Source organism: Corvus cornix, chromosome 17 (genome assembly GCF_000738735.6).
Source record: "Corvus cornix cornix isolate S_Up_H32 chromosome 17, ASM73873v5, whole genome shotgun sequence".
In the NCBI taxonomy this organism is placed as follows: Eukaryota; Metazoa; Chordata; class Aves; order Passeriformes; family Corvidae; genus Corvus; species Corvus cornix.
Genome location: NC_046346.1, coordinates 869,015 through 887,037, shown reverse-complemented (window position 1 = coordinate 887,037; position 18,023 = coordinate 869,015). Strand labels below are relative to the sequence as shown.

The following is an 18,023-nucleotide window of genomic DNA, read 5'->3' as shown; positions in this document are numbered from 1 at the left end:
GCCAAAGCAGTGTGATGCCAGAATCGACTCTGCCGTTGTTCGGGGAGGGAAGAAGCGTGTTTGTGTTACTGCTGGACACTGCGGGGAGAAGCAAAGGCCGCGATGGAGCCGGGCCCTGCCGGAGCGGACACACCCGGTCCGGGCGGGTACCACAGACCGAGCGCCAGCCCCGCGTCCTGCTCGTCACCGCCTTTCCAGCCTTTCCAGAGACTTTGGAGCAGATTTCCGTTCGCTTTTGTCCCCGCCCGCCGGGGCCGCTCCCGCCCGGTGTTCTCGGTTGTGCCGTGTCCGAGCCGTTCGCTGTCCCTGTCCCGGCCGCCGCCGCCCCGGCCCCGCCGGCGGACTGTGCTGTCAATAAACTGTGGTAAACGCTCGTAGCGAGGCGCCTGGTCCGCTCCGGGGTGGGACAGCGGGAGGGAGGAGCGGGAGAGGCGGGACCGGGGAGGAGCGGGGCTGAGGGAGGGGCGGGGCGGCAGAGGAGCGGGACTGAGGAAGGAGCTGGGCCGGGGGCGAAGCGGGAGGGGCGGGGGAGGAGCTGGGTCGGAGGGAGGAGCGGGGCTGAGGGCGGAGCTGGGTCGGAGGGAGGAGCGGGGCTGAGGGAGGAGCTGGGTCGGAGGGAGGAGGGCCAGGAGCGGGGCCGGAGGAGGAGCGGGGCCGGGGGAGGAGCGGGGCCGGCGCCGCTTCCGCCCCGCGCGGCGCTTCCGGGTCGGCGGTGCCCGGGGAAGCGGCGGCGGCCGCGGGACCGGCGAGGCCCGGCCGGGCACGGGCGGTGAGGAGCGAGGGGCCGGAGGACCGGGAGGTCAGGGGGCGGCCGGGCCGGGACCGCGGGGGAGCGGCGGTGACGGGCCCTCGATGCCTCCGGGCGGAGCAGCCGCCGCGGGGCCGGGCCGGGCCTCCCTCGCGTGTGGGTGAGGGCCGGGCTGAGGGGACCCGCCCGCTCTCCCGGCCCGGGCCCCGCCGCCGTTTGGGGCCGTTGGTTTGGGACTTTAACGGATTCTGCTCCGGGAGACCCGATTTTTTAACGTGTTGTAACAGATGCGATGTTAAAAGAATTTCTACTACCTTTAAATGATTCATGCGGGTGGGATTTTTTAGTGTGGAACTCATTTCTGTTTGATTTGCAGGCACTGCCAGGCCTTGAGGGCTTTAATGGCACTAGAAATGCAGTAAACCAGTGGATGAGGCTCAGAATTAAGTCTCAGCATTTGGAAGCTTTAGACAGAGTGTCAGCGTATTAAACGTTGGAGGTCGTGGCTTTCCAAAGGATCTGGATATTTCAGGGCTGTAGAGCAGTAAAATGTTTGCCAAATTGAAGAAGAAGATCGCAGAGGAGGCAGCGGTTGCTCCCAGGCCCGGAGGAGCCGCTCGCATCCCCAGGTCTGTTAGTAAGGAATCGATCACGTCTGTGGGAGCAGACTCCGGAGACGACTTCGTGAGTTACACCTTGTTTTGAAATCTGATTTCTCTGACAGCATTTTTATTATGGTTTTGCAGACAACCATTTTAAGTGGAGTGTGCTATTTGAATACGTGCTGTGGTGTCTTTGTAAGTGTATCTCTTAAGGCATAAAGGTATCATTAGCTTGAGTGAACTTAAATATTGAAGAGAAAACATTTGTTAGACATAGAAGTTGCCAGGAGGCTTCCATTCCCGTGTAAACATGACTTACAAAGCTGTTTCAATACAGAACATTGATAAATAGATATAAAATAGTGACTAAAGCTGTCGTTACATGTGAGATACCTCTTAGTAAAATTAATTACTGAAGCACAGAATCCTAGAGTGGTTTGGGTTGGAGGTGACCTTAAAGCTCATCCAACCCCCTGCCATGGGCAGGGACACCTTCCACTAGACCAGGTTGCTCCAAGTCCCGTTCCACCTGGCCTGGAACACGTCCAGGGATGGGACAGCCACAGCTTCTGTCTTTAGAAAAGCCAGCTAGATGCTGGCCAGTTTTCATTTTACCTCTTGGCTTCCTGGTACTCTTCCTACCTGCCGAAAACATCTGTGCAGTGTTATTGCACTCAAAACTATTGTAGTTCCTCTCTTTCGTTATAAAACATTGTTTAAACAAGTGGTAAAATTCCAGGAGTGTATGGGTTAAATGAAGCCCTGGAATGCTCTGGCACCTCTGCCCTGGATGGCTGGCTGTCACATTTTTGAAAGCCTGGATTAAGGCAGTGTCACCCCACTGCTGGAGCCAGCAGGACCCAGTGCAGAGCCAGCAGCGAGTCACTGTTTGCTGTCTGCAGAGTGAAGAAGTTATTTACACAGTTGAGTTTTAAATAATTTTTTTTCTGAAGCTCAGCTGAAATTTCAGTTCTGTTAAGCAGAAAGTTGGAGCTCCTAATGTTTAAATACATTTTATAGTGGAAATATATTGGTCTTGCGTTTTTCTGAGGGTTATTTTTAGCACTTAGGAAATTCTCATGTAGAAGTTCTGTTTACCATCTTGCAAGTTTGGAGAACAGAAAACAAATAATGGCGGTGACTGAAGTCTTGAGTGGTTTTCAGAAAACCTCCAAGAATTAGTTGTTTTATCAATATTCATTTAACTGCTCTTGCTATTGATTTTTGTGGAGCAAAAACCACCAGAGGACTCATAAGTCAGTTATACAGCAGATTTTGCACGGACAGATTGCTGCATCAGGGCTTCAGCGAGCTTATCCCACCTGAAAAGCATTACTGCTTCTTTTCTAATTACTTTGATTTTCACGACTTTTGCTTTGACCTTTCCTGGTGCCTGTGTTGTAGAGCCCGATTTCCTCCCCCTCAGTCATTCCATTCCCCCATCTCGTCAGTGACAGTTTGGACAAACAGTTCCCAGCACCAGCTCCTTCCCAAGCATTGTGCTCTGGGGAGCAGGCAGCCTGGCACTATTAAGCCCTTGCTGGTTTTCTCCTTCAGCACTTTTTACACTTTCTGCTGTGCTAGTATGATTTTCCCCTTTATGTGAAAAACAAGAGCTGTTCCTAGGCAGGAGAGTGGTTATTATCCCAGACTTAATGTATGGTAGGATTGCTTTTTCTAAATTTTGTAAGTTACAGAGTGTTGCTTTTCTCCCAAGGCTTCTGATGGAAGCAGCTCCAGAGAGGATCTTTCATCCCAGTTGTTCAGAAGAAATGAACAAATAAGAAAACTGGAGGTGAAACTGTCTGGTATGTGCCCTGATACATATAAAACTTGTTACTTTAGGAAATGTTTTCCTTTGAATTTACATGGTCTAATTTGTTAAAAATACATGGCGTTAGGGTCTTTTGAAAACTGATTTGTAGCAAGCCTGTTGATTGACAGCAAGGGAGGGAGCATCCAGTATCGTTATTTTTTTACAAAGGCAACTGGCTCTTTGCTGATTTCAGTAATACATTATGCGATTCCTTGGAACAGCTGGGATCGCTTTCTGTCCCACGTTTCAAACAGCGTCTGTCCCCACCTGTGTGGAATGGTTTGTTCCTCATAGGGTCTGAGCGTTCTGATGTTGACAGTAACACAGTGCCATCCTCAAAGAACTGAGCTTGAAAATGAGGAAACATAAAACAGTCCTGAGGCTTTTTTCTTTCTAATTCCTTCTTCTGTGAAGCTGTAGTGAAGGCTGTCACTGCTCGCCTTCCCTGTTGTAGGGAGGGGACCAGAGACTGGGCTGACTGTGTTACACTGCTGCTTCCCAAAGCTCATGGGAGCCCTTGGAAAATAAGGAAAAGTTACAGCCAGATCAGGATTATTTTAATTTATTCTGGAGATTTATCAGGCTTCTGTTCAGTTCAAGAAAATATAGGGTTCAAAATTACTTCACATCAAATTTGAAAGGCCCAAGTGCTCATCTGCTTGTACATGGTAAACTTAAAAGTGCTGGCTGGGGCTTAACACAGGAGAGGGAGGCTCTTGAGTGTCAGGAGTCTCATGCAGGCAACCACCCAGTGAGTAAATCCTCTTTTCCATCGTACAGGAACTTCTTCAGGGTGTGTGTATACTTGTTTTAGTTTTTATTCCCTGCCTCCTGTGTCAGTTCTGCTGAGTGAGGATGGGGGCAGTGCTGTAGGACTGGAACAACGAGTAAATGGATGCAATGGCCATGAATAAACCCTTCCTTGCACCCTCCAGTGCCAGAACCTTTCCTGAACAGAGTTAAATATATCACTGTTCTGGGATGAAGTAAAAAGGGAGGGACAGTTGTTCATTCTCTGGTTCTGCCCTTGTCTGTGTGACTGACACCCCTGGGACAGGCCCTTCTGTTTGTGCCAACCCTGTGGACAGGAACTATTTGCTTGTTCATTGTTGTGGTCACCCAAGTTTTCTTCAGCAGGAATGATTTTCTGATTGAGAAAATCATTGTCATTTGCCACTCATCCTTTTTTCTTTTTTTTTTTGTTTTTGTTTTTGTTACCGTAAAAATGTCCTTCCCCAATGTCTGTCCATTCCTGGTCTGTTCTTCTCCCTCCTCACACAAGATTATGCTGATCAGATCCGAAATCTGCAGAAGATAAAAGAGAAGCTTGAAAATGCATTAGAAAAGCATCAGGATTGTACGTATTTTTCTTTTTTCCTTTTTGTTTAGTTAAGTTGAAAATTGCTGTGGTTGGAAGGAAAGGGGTTTGGTGTACAGGTGTGCTAATGATTTCCTTTCAAACTGTGCACCTCTGTACTGTGAAGAATTAGAACACGAGTTGTTACCTTATTTACAGCATAAAAAGCAGCAGCAGTGTGTTTAACAAAGTTGTTATTATACTCCTCCTGCCAAATTTGGGGCTAACATGCAGGAAAGGCCTTTTGGAAGCCCCCAGCTTTGTTCTGAGCCAGCAAGGAGCAGTATTCCTGTCTGCTGTTAGCTTTGGCTCCTGGCCAGCATGCAAGCAGCGTGAGGGAATGAGCGGCACAGCGTTAGTGCTGCAGTCAAGATGGGGCTAATTACTTGCAGAAGAAGCTCTTTAAAGTTATAAATAACTTTGAGAAAAGTGAGAAGCAATTTTAAAAGATGGGTTTTTAATATAGCTGGTGGTTCTCTGTTGATAGCCTCCATGAGGAAGTTTCAGGAGCAGAATGAAGCTCACCAGGCCAGTCGAGCCAAGATGGCTGAAGGAATGGCTTTGGCCTTGGAAAAAAAGGACAAGGTAACAGAGCGTGAGCAGGACTTTTGACTCCCATGACCCTGATGATTTAAGCAGGTGTTGCTATTAATTAAAATAATTGTTCAGCATTGTGTGAGCATGCCAGCGCCAAGGGAAGGGAGGGAGTGCTGAGCTCAGTGCCAGGAATGGTGCAGGACTTCTCACTGCCTGGACTGTTCCGACTGGTTTTTACAAGAGTCCACAAAAATTCCTAATGAAAGGTTAAGCTTGTGTTTTGATAAGATTCAATGTTGTCACATTTATTTTACTTGCATAAAGCTTATGTATTCAGGTAGCATGAATGATTCCTCAGCTTTTATCTATTCAAGCACTGGCTGTTACTGTACTGCTGCTGATTATTTTTTTAATCATTACCAAAGCTTAGTATCTGCTAACAATAAAAATGCTTTTTATTTCTTTTAACCATAATTGTTGTCCTTGAAAATCTTCAAATGGATTTTTATATCTTTTTTCTCCTTTCTTTCTTTCTTGTTCAGGAGTGGATGGAAAAACTTGGTCAAGTTGAAAAGGTAATTAATCTTGGATGTTTTTCTCGGGGGGTGTACTGTGTCTCTGTGTGTGTTTTGCAAACACCATCCTGCACGCTTCCAACTCTATCAGAACTCGACTCTGTTTGGCCTTTTTTATTATTTGATCCTTGTTCAGTGGGAGAGGCAAATCATTTGCTTTTGTTACTGGCTCAAATGCTTGGGGAGGCCTTTCCAGAATTATTTTTCAGCGGGGAAGTAAAGAATGATGGGTTGTGATGGGCAAGTTGTCCTTCTGTAAGGTGGAACATTGTCCATATTTAAGAGTTCAGTTCAGATGGTCACTGGTGGCATTGTAATGAATTCAGATTTCTTTTTACATTTTTTTGAAGTTTGGTAATTTGCCCTGTGATATGAACCTGAAAGGATTTCTAGTTCTGTATGGAGCACCATCAGGAGCTGTATGGCTGCAAGACAAGATTTCTTTCCCAGAGAGTTTACCTAAACTCCCATTGACTTGACATAAGCATACAGATATTCTTTGATTTCTTTCACTTTTGTTCATTTATCAGGAAAAAAAAATGCTTCAAACACAGTTACAAGAAATGAGGGAGCAGAGTTTGAACCTTTTCCAAAAACGAGATGAAATCGATGAACTGGAGGGCTTTCAGCAGCAGGAAATTGCCAAAGTTAAACACATGGTAAGAATATTTTAAACTTTTCAGTTCCTAAAATTTTTACTAGGATATCACGTTAGTGGTAGCCCTGCATTAATTTTTTTAGCCTTTATGCTTGTACACAGATTTGGTTGGTGTCAAGATCCTAACAGTGGGTACTGAATACAATATTGCATAGTTTATTATCTCACTTAATTCAGCCCATAACTTAGTAAAACAGGCAAGCTTCAATGAAAAGGTTAATCAGTATTACTGGTCATCTGTAATGCCAAAGACAATTTTCTAATATTTAGCTTTTGAAAAAGGAAGAGTCTCTGAGCAGAACAGAGCAGGAGCTCGAGGCGCGCGCTCAAGAACTGACCCACGCTAAAGCAGAGCTGCAGGAGGCGAGGAGCGAGTCCTCGAGCCTGAGGAAGGATCTCCAGGACTTGCAGCAGCAGTTCTCGGAGCTGGAGGCTCGGAGGTATGGAGCTGGTGTTTCAGAGGAGCAGTGGATGTGTTTCCCCTGTGGTTTTGCTTCATGCTCAGTTCTGTCTCTTTGGAAGAGTTTATATATGTAGTGAATTGACTGAATTTTGCCTCTGCTATGGTCATGGGGATGTAAATGCCAAGCCAATGATAGTAATACTTTTTTTGTAAATTACTTCCTTTTTTCATAGTTTGAATGCTTAACTATCACTTTTTTTTGGAAAATGTAGACTCAAGCAGTGATTGGTGGTGGCTGGTTTTAGGACAAGAAAATTTTGTTGATGCTTAGTCCATTTTCATAAGCAGCAGAATTATCTGCTAAAGATTATTTTTCTGGAACAGTATGTCACTTGTTTTTATTCTCTTTCTGTGAAGAGATGAACTAATGACAGCTGAGACAAATGCAGAAAATAAGATCACTGCTCTGGAGTTAAGAGAACAGGAGCTACAAACTGTCATTCAGCAGCTTTCTGTAGACTTGCAAAATGTAAGTTTGAGCCAAGTGAGATTTGATTCAAAGAGCTCCATGTCTGCAGAAGTTAGATTAGATATCAGTTATGTGGTGTTGGAAATTTAAGTTTCAAAGTAAGTAATTTCTCAAAATGTTTAGGCTCGAGTGGCTGGTTCTGGTTGTGAGAAGAGACTGGAAGTGTTACAAGTGGAGCATGAATCTCTGAAGGTGGAATATGAGCAACAGAAGCAAAAGGTGAAGCGCTTTCGCACGCGTGTGCTGTAGGTGGTGTAAAGGTGCACGTTTGGGTAATGTACACCTTTGTGTAGTTGGAAGTTTGGCATCTGGAAAATGTCCTAGGATCATATTTCAAATAGGACTTTCCTTTCTGATGCCATTTCTGAAAGTCAAACAACAACAGATTAGCTGAAAGCTTCATTACAAAAAAGATTCTGTGATTTCTCATTCTCACAGATGACTTTTGAATTTGCTGAGAGAGATAAACTTACTGAACAGCTGCAGGAAAAGGTGTCTTCCCTGGAAAAAAAGCTAGAAAGAAATCTCTCAGGAGATGAACATGTGCAGGAGCTGCTCAAAGAGGTAATTACACAGTTACAGGCTGTTTAGAAGTACAATATTAGTGAGTTGTTTCTTTTGGGGTATTTTAGGTCATCCATTACTTCTCACCCATGGAAAGAATAGCTGCTGATGTCATACAGGCACATGTGTCCTGTCAGTGTGTTTTGGCACACTGTCTGTGCTGGGCAGAACATGTGGCTGGCTACGCTGGGCCTGCTTGTGTGGATCCTGCACAGATGTCTTGTGTTGGCCTTTCTGCATTGTCCATTTGGGCATTGCATCTGACTGCTTAGAAGGAAAAGAGCAGCTTTCTAGCATCCCCACAAGAGGTGGAACAATTAGGGGGTTTTTTTGATTAATCCTTAAAAGAACAGGGAATGCTTTTCCTTATTCTTTGGCAAGGCAGTGGGGCAGGGAGGGGAGCTGTTTGCACATAGGTGTGCAAACAGAATGTTGTATGCTGAAAACCTCAGCCTCAGAAGTGCTAAACAACAGCTGAAAACAGAAACTTAGCTGTGGTTAATCCCCTTTCTCTCATTGCTTCTTGATCTCTTTCTCAAGCACTGATGTTCCGGCTCAGAATCAGCCTGGAGCAATGTCTTCCCAGCTGGGTCTTGGGAAGACAAGGGAACGTTTGCTCTTCCCTGGTCAGGGTGCCTACAGTCACATCACCTCAGTGTTTCTGTGATGAAAGGACTTGGCTTAGTAAGCTCAAGCCAGTTTAAAGTCCATCTAGAGATACTAAAACATTCTGTCCCATTTTAGTTTGACCTTATTAATGAAATAAAAAGGAAAACTTTAACTACACCCCCCCCAACTTAAGTTTTTGTCCATCCTTCCTCCTGTTCTTCACCTCAATGTAATCTTCAGAAAGCTGCTCTTGAGCAGAGGCTGGAGGAGAGCAGGCAGCAGGTACTGACAGACAGGACACGGCACAGCGGGGCTGTGAACCAGTTGGAAACACAGGTGAGTAGTTTTTAATTTCAATACAGATTCCCACTGTTTTCATCCTCTATGTCCTATTCCTCCTCCCCTCACTGCACTCCCAGCCAAAGGTAAGACTGCACATTTAGTTGGATTTGGTCTTGAAAGGAGAATAATTGATCCGTGTCTCTGGGCATCTCCCCACTTTTATGGGTGGAGGAGGGCCTAGAGGTGAAGGTAGAGGTTTTGTGCAGATCCTGCCTGTACTAAGAAACAAATAACTCAAGTGCAAGCATTGCTGGGGTAGTGCTGTGGTGAAGAGTTTCTAAAACCAGCATGTGTCAAATAGACGGCCTCTCTCATCTCTGTGATTTCAGGGATTTAATATTTACCTTCTTCTCCTGGGCCACTCTGTATTATGCACATATTTTTTAATAACATAGATGCCAGTGGATAAGGAGTTCAATTCATGGTGTTATTTTAGAATAAAGAACTGGAACAGAAACTACAGATTGCAACAGAAACATTGAAAAAGAGCAAAGAAGCAGCTGCTGAGCAGGATCTGAAGATCCAGAAGCTGGTGAGTATCCTGCATGTTTCACTGACCATTAACAGATCAGTCTTCAGAATCCCCAGAGACAATCAGTTCTCTATTTTGTTCCTCAAGAGTTTTCTTGCTGTTTGTCTCCTGAACTCCTGTCTGTGAGTACATGACACTGCTGCCAAAGGAATAATGTTCCTCAGTTTGAGAGTGTCTCATGGAATGGTGTCTGATCTTGTCAGAATGTCAAAATACCATTTTATTAATGTGGTTTTCTTTATGTCTCTTAAGCAAACTGCTCTAGAGGATGAAAGAAATCGCCTGCAGCAACAGATTTTAAGTGAGAAAAATCAGTATGATCAGAAAGTTACTGGGCTGGAGTCTCAGATTGCTGCTCTTGAAAAAGCTTGGGAATCGGATAAAACAACAACTCAGCACAGGATTGTAAGTACAGAAACTGTCTGGTGGGTTGTGAGAGTCTTCACAACATGATTTTAACACAGCTTATGGACCTTGCTTGTTGTTCTTATTCAGTGCTCCTGGCATTATACTAGAAGATCTCATACTTTGAGGAACTAAATATGAGCAAAGTATTAGATGTGTTTAATTGTTTAAACAAAGCATTAGAATAATTGTACTGCATATTTAAACACTTTATTTTACAGAGCCAATTGGAAGAAGAAAATGAAAACCTCAAGGGAAGCAAAGAAGGGTATGAGAGTTCTTTAAAACAACAGGAGTCTGAACTGAACAGGCTAAAGGTAAGGGCTGAACTGGGTGCTGGCACTGGCTTGGGACAGAGCTGAGGCTGGGGAACAGTAAAGAGCACAGTACTTGGAGGTCTGTTACATACAGGTTGCAGGTACTTGGAGCTGTAAATCATCTCTGGTACTCAGCAGAAATGTGTTTGAGAAGCATTACAAAGGGTTGATCCTTTTCTGAACCAGAATGCTTGGGTCTGCCTAAATCAGGCAGAAATAATACATTCCCATATTGTCAGGCATGTGAAGAGCTTGGAAATCCTGTTAGCAGTGGTGAATACAGAATGGTTCAACATCAAATTCCACTCACAGTGTTCAAACCAAAATGTTAAAAACTTAAATTAGTCGGGTGTTTACTGTTTATCCAATTTTGACTGTAATTTTAGATGGTTGAAATTTTTTCTGTAGCTACTCCTGGATGCCCAATTGGAATAAAGATCTGTTGTAGCAAGGAGCTACTTCTTTGTAATAGAGACTTCAAGCTGAAAGATCTTGCAAGCATTGGGTTTGTTTGGGTCCTTACATCAGTTTTGTGTTGCTCTTGCATATGCAGAGAGCAGCAGTCAGTAAAACAAACCTAACTCATTTGGAAATTGGTGTGTCAGAACACTGATAAATGTAGTCCTAATAGATTTGGGGTTAAAGATGAGAGACTGACTTGATTCAGTTGTCTCACATAACATCTCAATTACTTCTGGTTTGCAGAATGAGATGAGCAGCAGAGAAACTGTCAGTGTGGAAATTGCCAAAGCCCTGGAAGAAGCACGGAAACAGAGAGAGGAATTACAACAGCAGGTTGGTTAATAATGACTGTTCTAAAATGTATCTGAGACATCCTGACCTTTCAAAGAGCAGACTAGGTTTGGATTTATTTATCCCAACATTCAAGACAATTGATCAGAATCCTATCCACAGCATGTGAGACAGCAGTGGTTGCCTCAGTAAACTTGAGACTGTTTCAGAGCCCTGTAATCTGTGAGGTGTTACTGTCCCAGTGTGCCAGCCATCAGGAGCCTCTGACATTTGGCAGCTTCTTTTAAAGAAACCTGTTTGTTCTGGGTTGTTCCTTTCAGTGCCTGTGTCACATCTGGATTCATCTGGAGCACAGCAGTTCTAAATTTGTACATTTCCTCATAGGGAGGAGCTTGTATCCAGTACCAAATGTCAGTTCTAGGTAGCCTTGTTTTGCTCTTCCTGTATAAGAAATGGTGGATAGTGTGAGCTTGTGTTTGCTTAAAGTAGGAACTGTCAACTGAGCAAGTTTGACTGGAGTTAGTCCCATCTTTTGGGTTCTTTATTCTTCTGGGACTGCTGTAGATCTGTGCTTGCTGGGCCAGCTCTGTGTAGAAGGAGTTTAAGGCCATCTCCAGTTTTGCTCAGGGGCTTTTGCAGGTGCCACATGCTGCCTGTGGCAATCTGATGGTGGCACAGAAGCCAAGTGGGGTTTAGCTCTTCCAGCATTAGCTTCAGTGCTTGTTACTGAGGGCAGCATTGTGGAGGTGATGCCTCTGAAGGATGTTGGAATCTTTCAACACCCTCTTTCTGTTTTATATCTTTAATGACTTCTGTTCATTGTTTGTCTGCTTTGAAGGTTTCACATCTGAATGCCCTAATAAAGGAGAAAGACCAGCTGATAGATGAAAAATGTGGTCTGCTGCTGAAACAGAAAGAAGAACTGAACCAACTCAGTCAAGGTTAGACCAGATGAGTCTACTGTATCCCAGACAGCTTTAAGTACAGTCTCTAGTTCTGGCCTTGCCTGGTAGATTGTAATTTTTCTAGGTTTCTCTTCTATATTTAATCTCTTAGAATTTTCAAAATGGTTTCTTGTTCACTACCAATTGGACAGTCTCTCGTGTCTGTCTCTCCCCTGGCTTTCTGCCTTCATGACAGACAAAATGGATTAGAAACTCCCATCTGATGTGGAACACTGATACTAAGCAGGTCTCTCCTTTCCCAGACCATGAAGCTGCCTTGCTGCAGGTGCATCAGTTACAGTTGGACATAGAAGCAAGTCAGAGCCAAGCAGTGGAGAAAGAGGAAACGGCAAGAAAGGAAATTGATGAGCTGAAGCTGCAGGTACAGGAGTGCCTGTTGGCCAGAGAGCATGAGAAAACTGTGAGTGCTGTTGCAAATCCATTCTGTCAGACTTCCCAGAAAAAGAGGGAGGTGTGCAGGAGACCCCCAGTTCTGTCTTGCCTGGACAACCAAAAAGAAGTCTGGCTTTCCCCCTGGGGAGTGTTCTTGGGCTGAAAATGTCATGATATCTCTTCACTTCACTGTTTATTTTTATAGGTTTTAGAACTGGAGGAGTCGACGAGAGCCTTGAACAATGAGCATTTCCCTTCTCCAGAAAACTCTGTGGTGGAACAGAACGGAGAGGTGGCAGCTGCAGATATCATTCAACTTCAGAAGGATAACAGAGAGCTGGAACAGCAAATTGCTGAGAAAAACAAGGTGAACAGAAACACCTGGTAGTCTTTCCCCTCTTAATTAGGAAGCCAAGTAACTGGTGCTGCCCCTGCTGCAGCCTTAAAAGGACAGGCCTGTCCAATTTGAATCCAGTATGCTGTGAATAAATGCTTTTCTCTGGATCATACAAGGATCTACCAACAATGAATAAAAGCTGCAGCAAGAGCTGCATGAATCCTGATGTATTTTGGCAGAAGGATGCACCAAATGATACTATTTACAGCTTTCCTGCAGAGCCCTTTTGTGCAAATTCAGTTCAGTTCCACGGCGCTGTCACATGAAAGCCCAAGTGTCCCCTGTCACATGCCTGCTGCTGTGTGCAGCTGGCAAGGCAAGGCTTTCAGGTTACTTCTTCACAGCTGTCAGTGTTGGTTAATTATTATTTCATTCAGTACTTGTTTATCATGGGTTTTTCCAGCTATCTGGGGGTCCTGACAATGGATACTGTTAAACTCTCCTTTTCTGTGCTTACAGATGATAAAGCAGCTTCAGCAAAGAATGACAGAACTCAAGAAAACTCTCCAGAAAGAGCTGGTAAGGGTTGTGTGTTTTCAGTCTCTTCAGATGGCACTTGCTGGCAGGTACTTGCACTGTCATTCCAAAAGCTTGACTGCTAACTCCCCTTTCAACTCTCTGCAATGGTTTATCTCGCCAAGAAAAAAAGTCTTTTAAAAACCCCAAAAAACAGAGGTTTTAAAATTGTTATTTTTGCTCTGATGTTGAAAATTGTTCTGAAGAAAGCCCACATTTGAAAGGCTCAGGGCAGGTTAGTGATAGGAAAAATTACTGAGGGATAGCTTCCACCATGGAGCCAGTTCCAAGCTGGTTTGGGAAATGTACACAGAACACTGACATCAACCAGCTCCTGTCCTGCAGTGCAGGGAGAGCTGGAGACACTTTTCTGCTGTGACCCCATGAAGGATGAGAAGCTGTTGATGTCCAGTTTGTACCAGTTGTGAATACAACCCTCTTTAGATATCCTGAACCCAGATCCCTCCCAGTGTCAAGCTGACAGAGTCTGCAATGTACTTCTCTTTTTCCTCTGTGGGTTTTTTTGTGTTTTTTTCTTTTTTGTAGAAAATAAGGCCTGACAGTGAGGTACCTGAGCTACGTGCAAATTCTGAAGTGCCTAATGCTTCTGTGACTGTCACCAACAACTCTGATTTGAATGACTCGAGGGAGATAAACTTTGAGTACCTTAAACATGTTGTACTAAAGTTCATGTCCTGCAGGGAATCTGAGGTAAAGGTGTCACCTTCTCTTTCTACATCTGTCTTTCTCTAGAAATTGCCACCTGTCACCTGCTAAGGACACTTTATGCCAATTCCATAATTTTACAATTAAAAAGTGTACAGTGGGGGATAATGAAACAAAATAGCTAACAGCAACATGTTTGGAAGTGCAGACTACTTTGAACTACATGAAAGGGACATTGAAGTTTTTAGGAGGTAGTTACATCTGGGTGTTTAAGATCTGCATCTACAAGAGATTCCCTCTGCACTGCTCTGAAGAGCATATGGAGTATGTAATTAGAATGGCTGTACATTTAAGAAAGAGAAAACCAAGAAAAAGACATAAATCACTTGCTGTTGGTCTGTAAGAGGTAATTCCTTGTGCATTTGGAACTCCTTCCTGTTCTCTTGTGTTAAATTAGTCATGCCAACAAAACACTTAATTGCAAGTCAGTGGGTAAGGTCAAAAAATAACTGTACAACTCCATGGTATCCGAGTGCTGACTGTCACTCACTGCCCTGTGTGCCCCAGTGAGTGTGAGAGCACTGTGGACTTAGTGTGCCTCAGTGTGTATTTGGAATGACAAGAATCTCTCTTGCCTCGTGCTGGTTTAAGCCACTTTTCAAAGCAGCAGCCAGGCTGCTTCTCTACTCTGACTAACCAGCCTCCCACTTGTCTTCTTTCTCCAAAACAATTTTTAAAGAACAGAAAGCCAGGAAACACAGAAGTAAGATACAGGCCATCCTAGTCCATTGAAACTGGGAATAAGGGGAGGCTGCTGGGCTGCTGAAGTCTGTGACAGACCTGCAGGACTCTGTGCTGCACTGTAGTCCTGAGTGTAGAGCCCAAGAGCATCATAAGCAACACAACTCTCTGGTTTCTTTCAGGCATTCCATCTCATTAAAGCTGTGTCTGTGTTACTGAATTTTTCACAAGAGGAAGAAAACATGCTCAAAGAAACTTTGGAGTACAAGGTAAGGGTTCTGTGCCATATGTAGTCTCTAATGGGACTCCCAGGAGACAGTGAAAATTCCTAGATGCTGGGAGATTAGGAAAAGTGTCTTTTTTCCAAATGTTAGCTACAATAATAAATGTCATGTATTATTAAAATGTTAGCTGATCACATGCATAGGGGCCAGGAATTGTACATTTCAGTGAGGGAAATAGCAGCTTTCTGGTACTCAGAGGAGTTAGCACACAGCTTTCTCAGTGGACTTGATCTGTGGGGAGAAGCTGGAAGTTCCTTGCCCAACAGAGTCAGTGTTTAACAGCAGGAGTCTAATTCTGGGTTTGTCCTTTTGACATTGGGCTCAGACACCAAGATCTGTGTCTCCTTTCCATGGGCTAAAATGAGATCTGCATGGCCCCGGCTGTGTGGTGGTTAGGGAATGTTCAACAGTGAGTGCTGCCTCAGCTCCACATCCTGCATCATCCCTGCCCACCCAGGGAGTTGGGATGTTCAGTCTGCAGATGAAGAGATTTCCTCACCATCTGGTTCAGGGAACACTCTAACGCTACATTGACTAAAGGCACCGTGTTTGAATGACTGTAGAGTTCTAATTTGAAATTATTTTAAAGGACTATATGTAAGTATAATCTTCAGTAATTTTCACCTGTGGGAAGTGGGTGCTGTTCCTTCCAGATTTGATTGTGTGAAGCTGCCTCCACTTCTTCAGTCTGGAGTCTGCAGCATTCTGATTTATAAATAGGTCTTTCCATCAAATGATGAGAACATGGCTGTGTACCGTATTATTTCTTTTTCACATCTTAGAAGTGTGAACCTTGTGTGATGTGTGTCATGCTGTTGTGTCCTAGATGTCCTGGTTTGGGTCAAAGCCATCTCCCAAAGGCAGCATCCGGCCGTCTATCTCGAGCCCAAGGACTCTGTGGCCTTAAGGGACCCTGAAGGTGGCAGGCAGTATCCAGGCACTTCTTTCTGTGAAAAGAATGCTGAACACACTGCTCCAGGTGTGTCTTAATCACTGTCATTGCAGTATTTTGTACAAGAACTTCTGGCTCTGTTTACAAAACTAATACTGTGCAAGGAGACATTTTCACTACAGACTGCAACAGCTCTGGGCTGGATTCAGGGACCACCTCGGTGTCTGTGATGGGAGCAGCTCCTTGTGTTCATCACTCCTGGGTTCTTGGCACCAGAGGGTTCTGAGGACCTTGCTGACAGCACTGCTGCCAGTTCATTCTCTTGGGATGGTGATTCTCGCTGCTGTTCCAGGGTGCTGGAGTCCAGTAACTCTGGGCACAGAAAAGCTGCTTGTCTGGCTGTGGGAAGCCAGCAATGAAAAATGTGTTGGCAGAACTGTGTTGAGAGTGGGATGGTTTGCAAAGCCTTTCACAGGACAGGAGCAGGAGCTTTAACCAAAAAAGAACTCTGCCTTGCCTTCTAATACTGACATAACTAATGGTTGGCATTTTTTTCATATCACTGTGTAATTTAAGGTGCATTTATCCTGGCCTGCAGTCCTCAAGGCTGCATGTTGATGATTATTTAATTTGAGAGCACAACTTTAGAGTTGTCTGATTTTACTTTTCTTAAAGAAAAATAATATTTAAAATGGTCTTAATTATAGTACCTAATCCTCAGTCGCCTTTACAACTAATCTATTAGCCTGTTCCATGGGTTGTTAGCAGTGGGAAAAGGGGTAGGAAACCATTTTAAATTTTTAAAGCTGAGTTCCAGGTATTGTAAATCCACACTAAAAAATACCTTTTATTTAAAAAAAAATAAAATAAAAATCTAGTGACAAAGGGTGAAGAATGCCGGTACTAAACACTTCGGTTTATTTTTTTTCTTCCAAGTCTGCTAGCAACAAATCCTCGTAACCAGGATCTGCCCCTTTGGTTGTGGTTTTCTGTACTTCCAATACTGATGCTTAAAAACTGTTACGAATATGTTAACTGTGTCCTGACTATTACAGTAAAAGAAATGCTGCTCCTGAGGGGTTTGAGGGCAAAATTCAACTCCTAGTGAACAAGTCATGGTTCCAGGAGCTTGTTTTCCTAATACAATAAGGAAAGGGGACCAAGGTGGCACTTCCCTCCCTGGAAGCACAATTTTGCCCATAGTTATTAACACCACTGCAAAATCTGGATCCAAATGGGAAGCAGCACTAAGTCTGACTTCTTAAAAATGAGACGTATTTCCAAAAATTTATACATGTATGGAATTCAGTGAACAGGCTGCAGTTCTGGGAATTCTCTTAAAAGTAAGTTCATACTTCAGTTAAATGTATTCAGGATAATTCAGACTTTGTCCAGTGGAGATCCAGTCACTGTTGAGGTGTTTATCTTGGTTGACAGGCCTCTGACTGACCTTGGAGTGGCTGGAGGTGCAGCAGGGGAGCTGCTCCTGCTTCCATGCACACCTGTGCTGGGCCCAAGGTGAAACCTCCCTCAGGTGAGGTCAGTCAACAGGAGGTGAATGTGCTGATCCAGAGAATCCAGACCCTGCTGCTCTCCCAGACAGCCCCACCCCAGACACAGGTACTCCCAGGAGCTGTTACTGGGCACAGGTGATACTCCTCAGCTTAGAGCCAGGCTGGGTTTGTCAGAAGTTAAGAAAACCAACAGAATTTTTTTGGTACACTAAAGCTTGTCCAGACAGTCCTTAGTAACTGGATTCATGGCACTTCCAGACAGGATAGAGCATGGAAGGGTTCAGCTCTGCTCTACTGTGAAAATAGACAATCAAAAAGTACATTTATTTCAATTGTTTCTCTACTGAGATACAGCGGGGTGGAATAACCCTGTTGGTTCTGGGAAGATTTTATTCTCTGAGATCTTTTCCTTTCTGATGTCCCTTTGCCCAGCCCTGTTTCTGTGGGAGCAGGGGTCAGGACTCCCTCACCCCCACTGATCCCTGCTGAATGACTATTGGGTTTATGCTGATCCTGGCTTCAAACGTTACTGCTGAACAGTAAGGACAGCAGGACAGGCAGCCTGGAACGGAGTGACAAAGTAAAATCTTATGTTACATATTCACTAATGACTTCAGTTTCAGATCCCAAAGCTCATACAGGATCAACTTACCATAAACTAGTTCTTAAGTGTTGAATTTTTGTTAGATATCAGAGCAAGACTGGTGTGTATACATGTATTAAAAAGCTAATGCACTTTCCCTTGTCTCAGAACAGTGGTTATACATAATCCTTTCTATCACCATTGGATTTCTTTCCGTCTATGCTGTAAATATGGATTGTATGATGAAACACTATGAAATTTGTGGTGCAATACATTTTGGATCAAACCCCTTATCTTGATTTCTTTCTTTTTATAGTGCTGGTTATCTCCCCTGGGATGCTATAGT

The 18,023-nt window shown here is 44.2% G+C and overlaps 1 protein-coding gene across 5 annotated transcripts; it reads left to right on the top strand.

Annotated features, from left to right (window-relative positions):
• The first annotated feature begins 74 nt into the window (after positions 1-74).
• Positions 75-17,970, top strand: GOLGA1 (golgin A1). Of its 5 annotated transcripts, none has more exons than XM_010397891.4 (23): positions 75-364; positions 1,125-1,432; positions 3,068-3,158; positions 4,449-4,523; positions 5,011-5,108; positions 5,603-5,635; positions 6,166-6,294; positions 6,564-6,733; positions 7,114-7,225; positions 7,349-7,444; positions 7,664-7,789; positions 8,639-8,734; positions 9,177-9,272; positions 9,525-9,677; positions 9,899-9,994; positions 10,700-10,789; positions 11,586-11,688; positions 11,955-12,112; positions 12,290-12,451; positions 12,941-13,000; positions 13,544-13,708; positions 14,587-14,673; positions 15,515-17,970. In XM_010397891.4, the coding sequence occupies exons 2-23, from the start codon at positions 1,298-1,300 to the stop codon at positions 15,593-15,595; spliced, it is 2,412 nt and encodes an 803-aa protein (XP_010396193.1). In that variant the 5' UTR covers positions 75-364; positions 1,125-1,297; the 3' UTR covers positions 15,596-17,970. The 5 variants fall into 5 exon arrangements, with proteins under 5 accessions (XP_010396193.1, XP_019140419.1, XP_019140420.1 ...); XM_019284874.3 differs by lacking the exon at positions 75-364 and adding an exon at positions 725-769 and having other exon boundaries at positions 6,576-6,733; XM_019284875.3 differs by lacking the exon at positions 75-364 and adding an exon at positions 725-769 and having other exon boundaries at positions 11,955-12,073.
• Positions 17,971-18,023: the final 53 nt, after the last annotated feature.

Excerpts from the sequence above, each read along its gene's own strand:
- GOLGA1 (XM_010397891.4), top strand. The coding sequence starts at position 1,298 with ATGTTTGCCAAATTGAAGAAGAAGATCGCAGAGGAGGCAGCGGTTGCT. Across the intron at positions 9,273-9,524 it reads ATCTGAAGATCCAGAAGCTG|CAAACTGCTCTAGAGGATGA; the intron begins GTGAGTATCCTG and ends ATGTCTCTTAAG. Across the intron at positions 12,452-12,940 it reads AAATTGCTGAGAAAAACAAG|ATGATAAAGCAGCTTCAGCA; the intron begins GTGAACAGAAAC and ends CTGTGCTTACAG.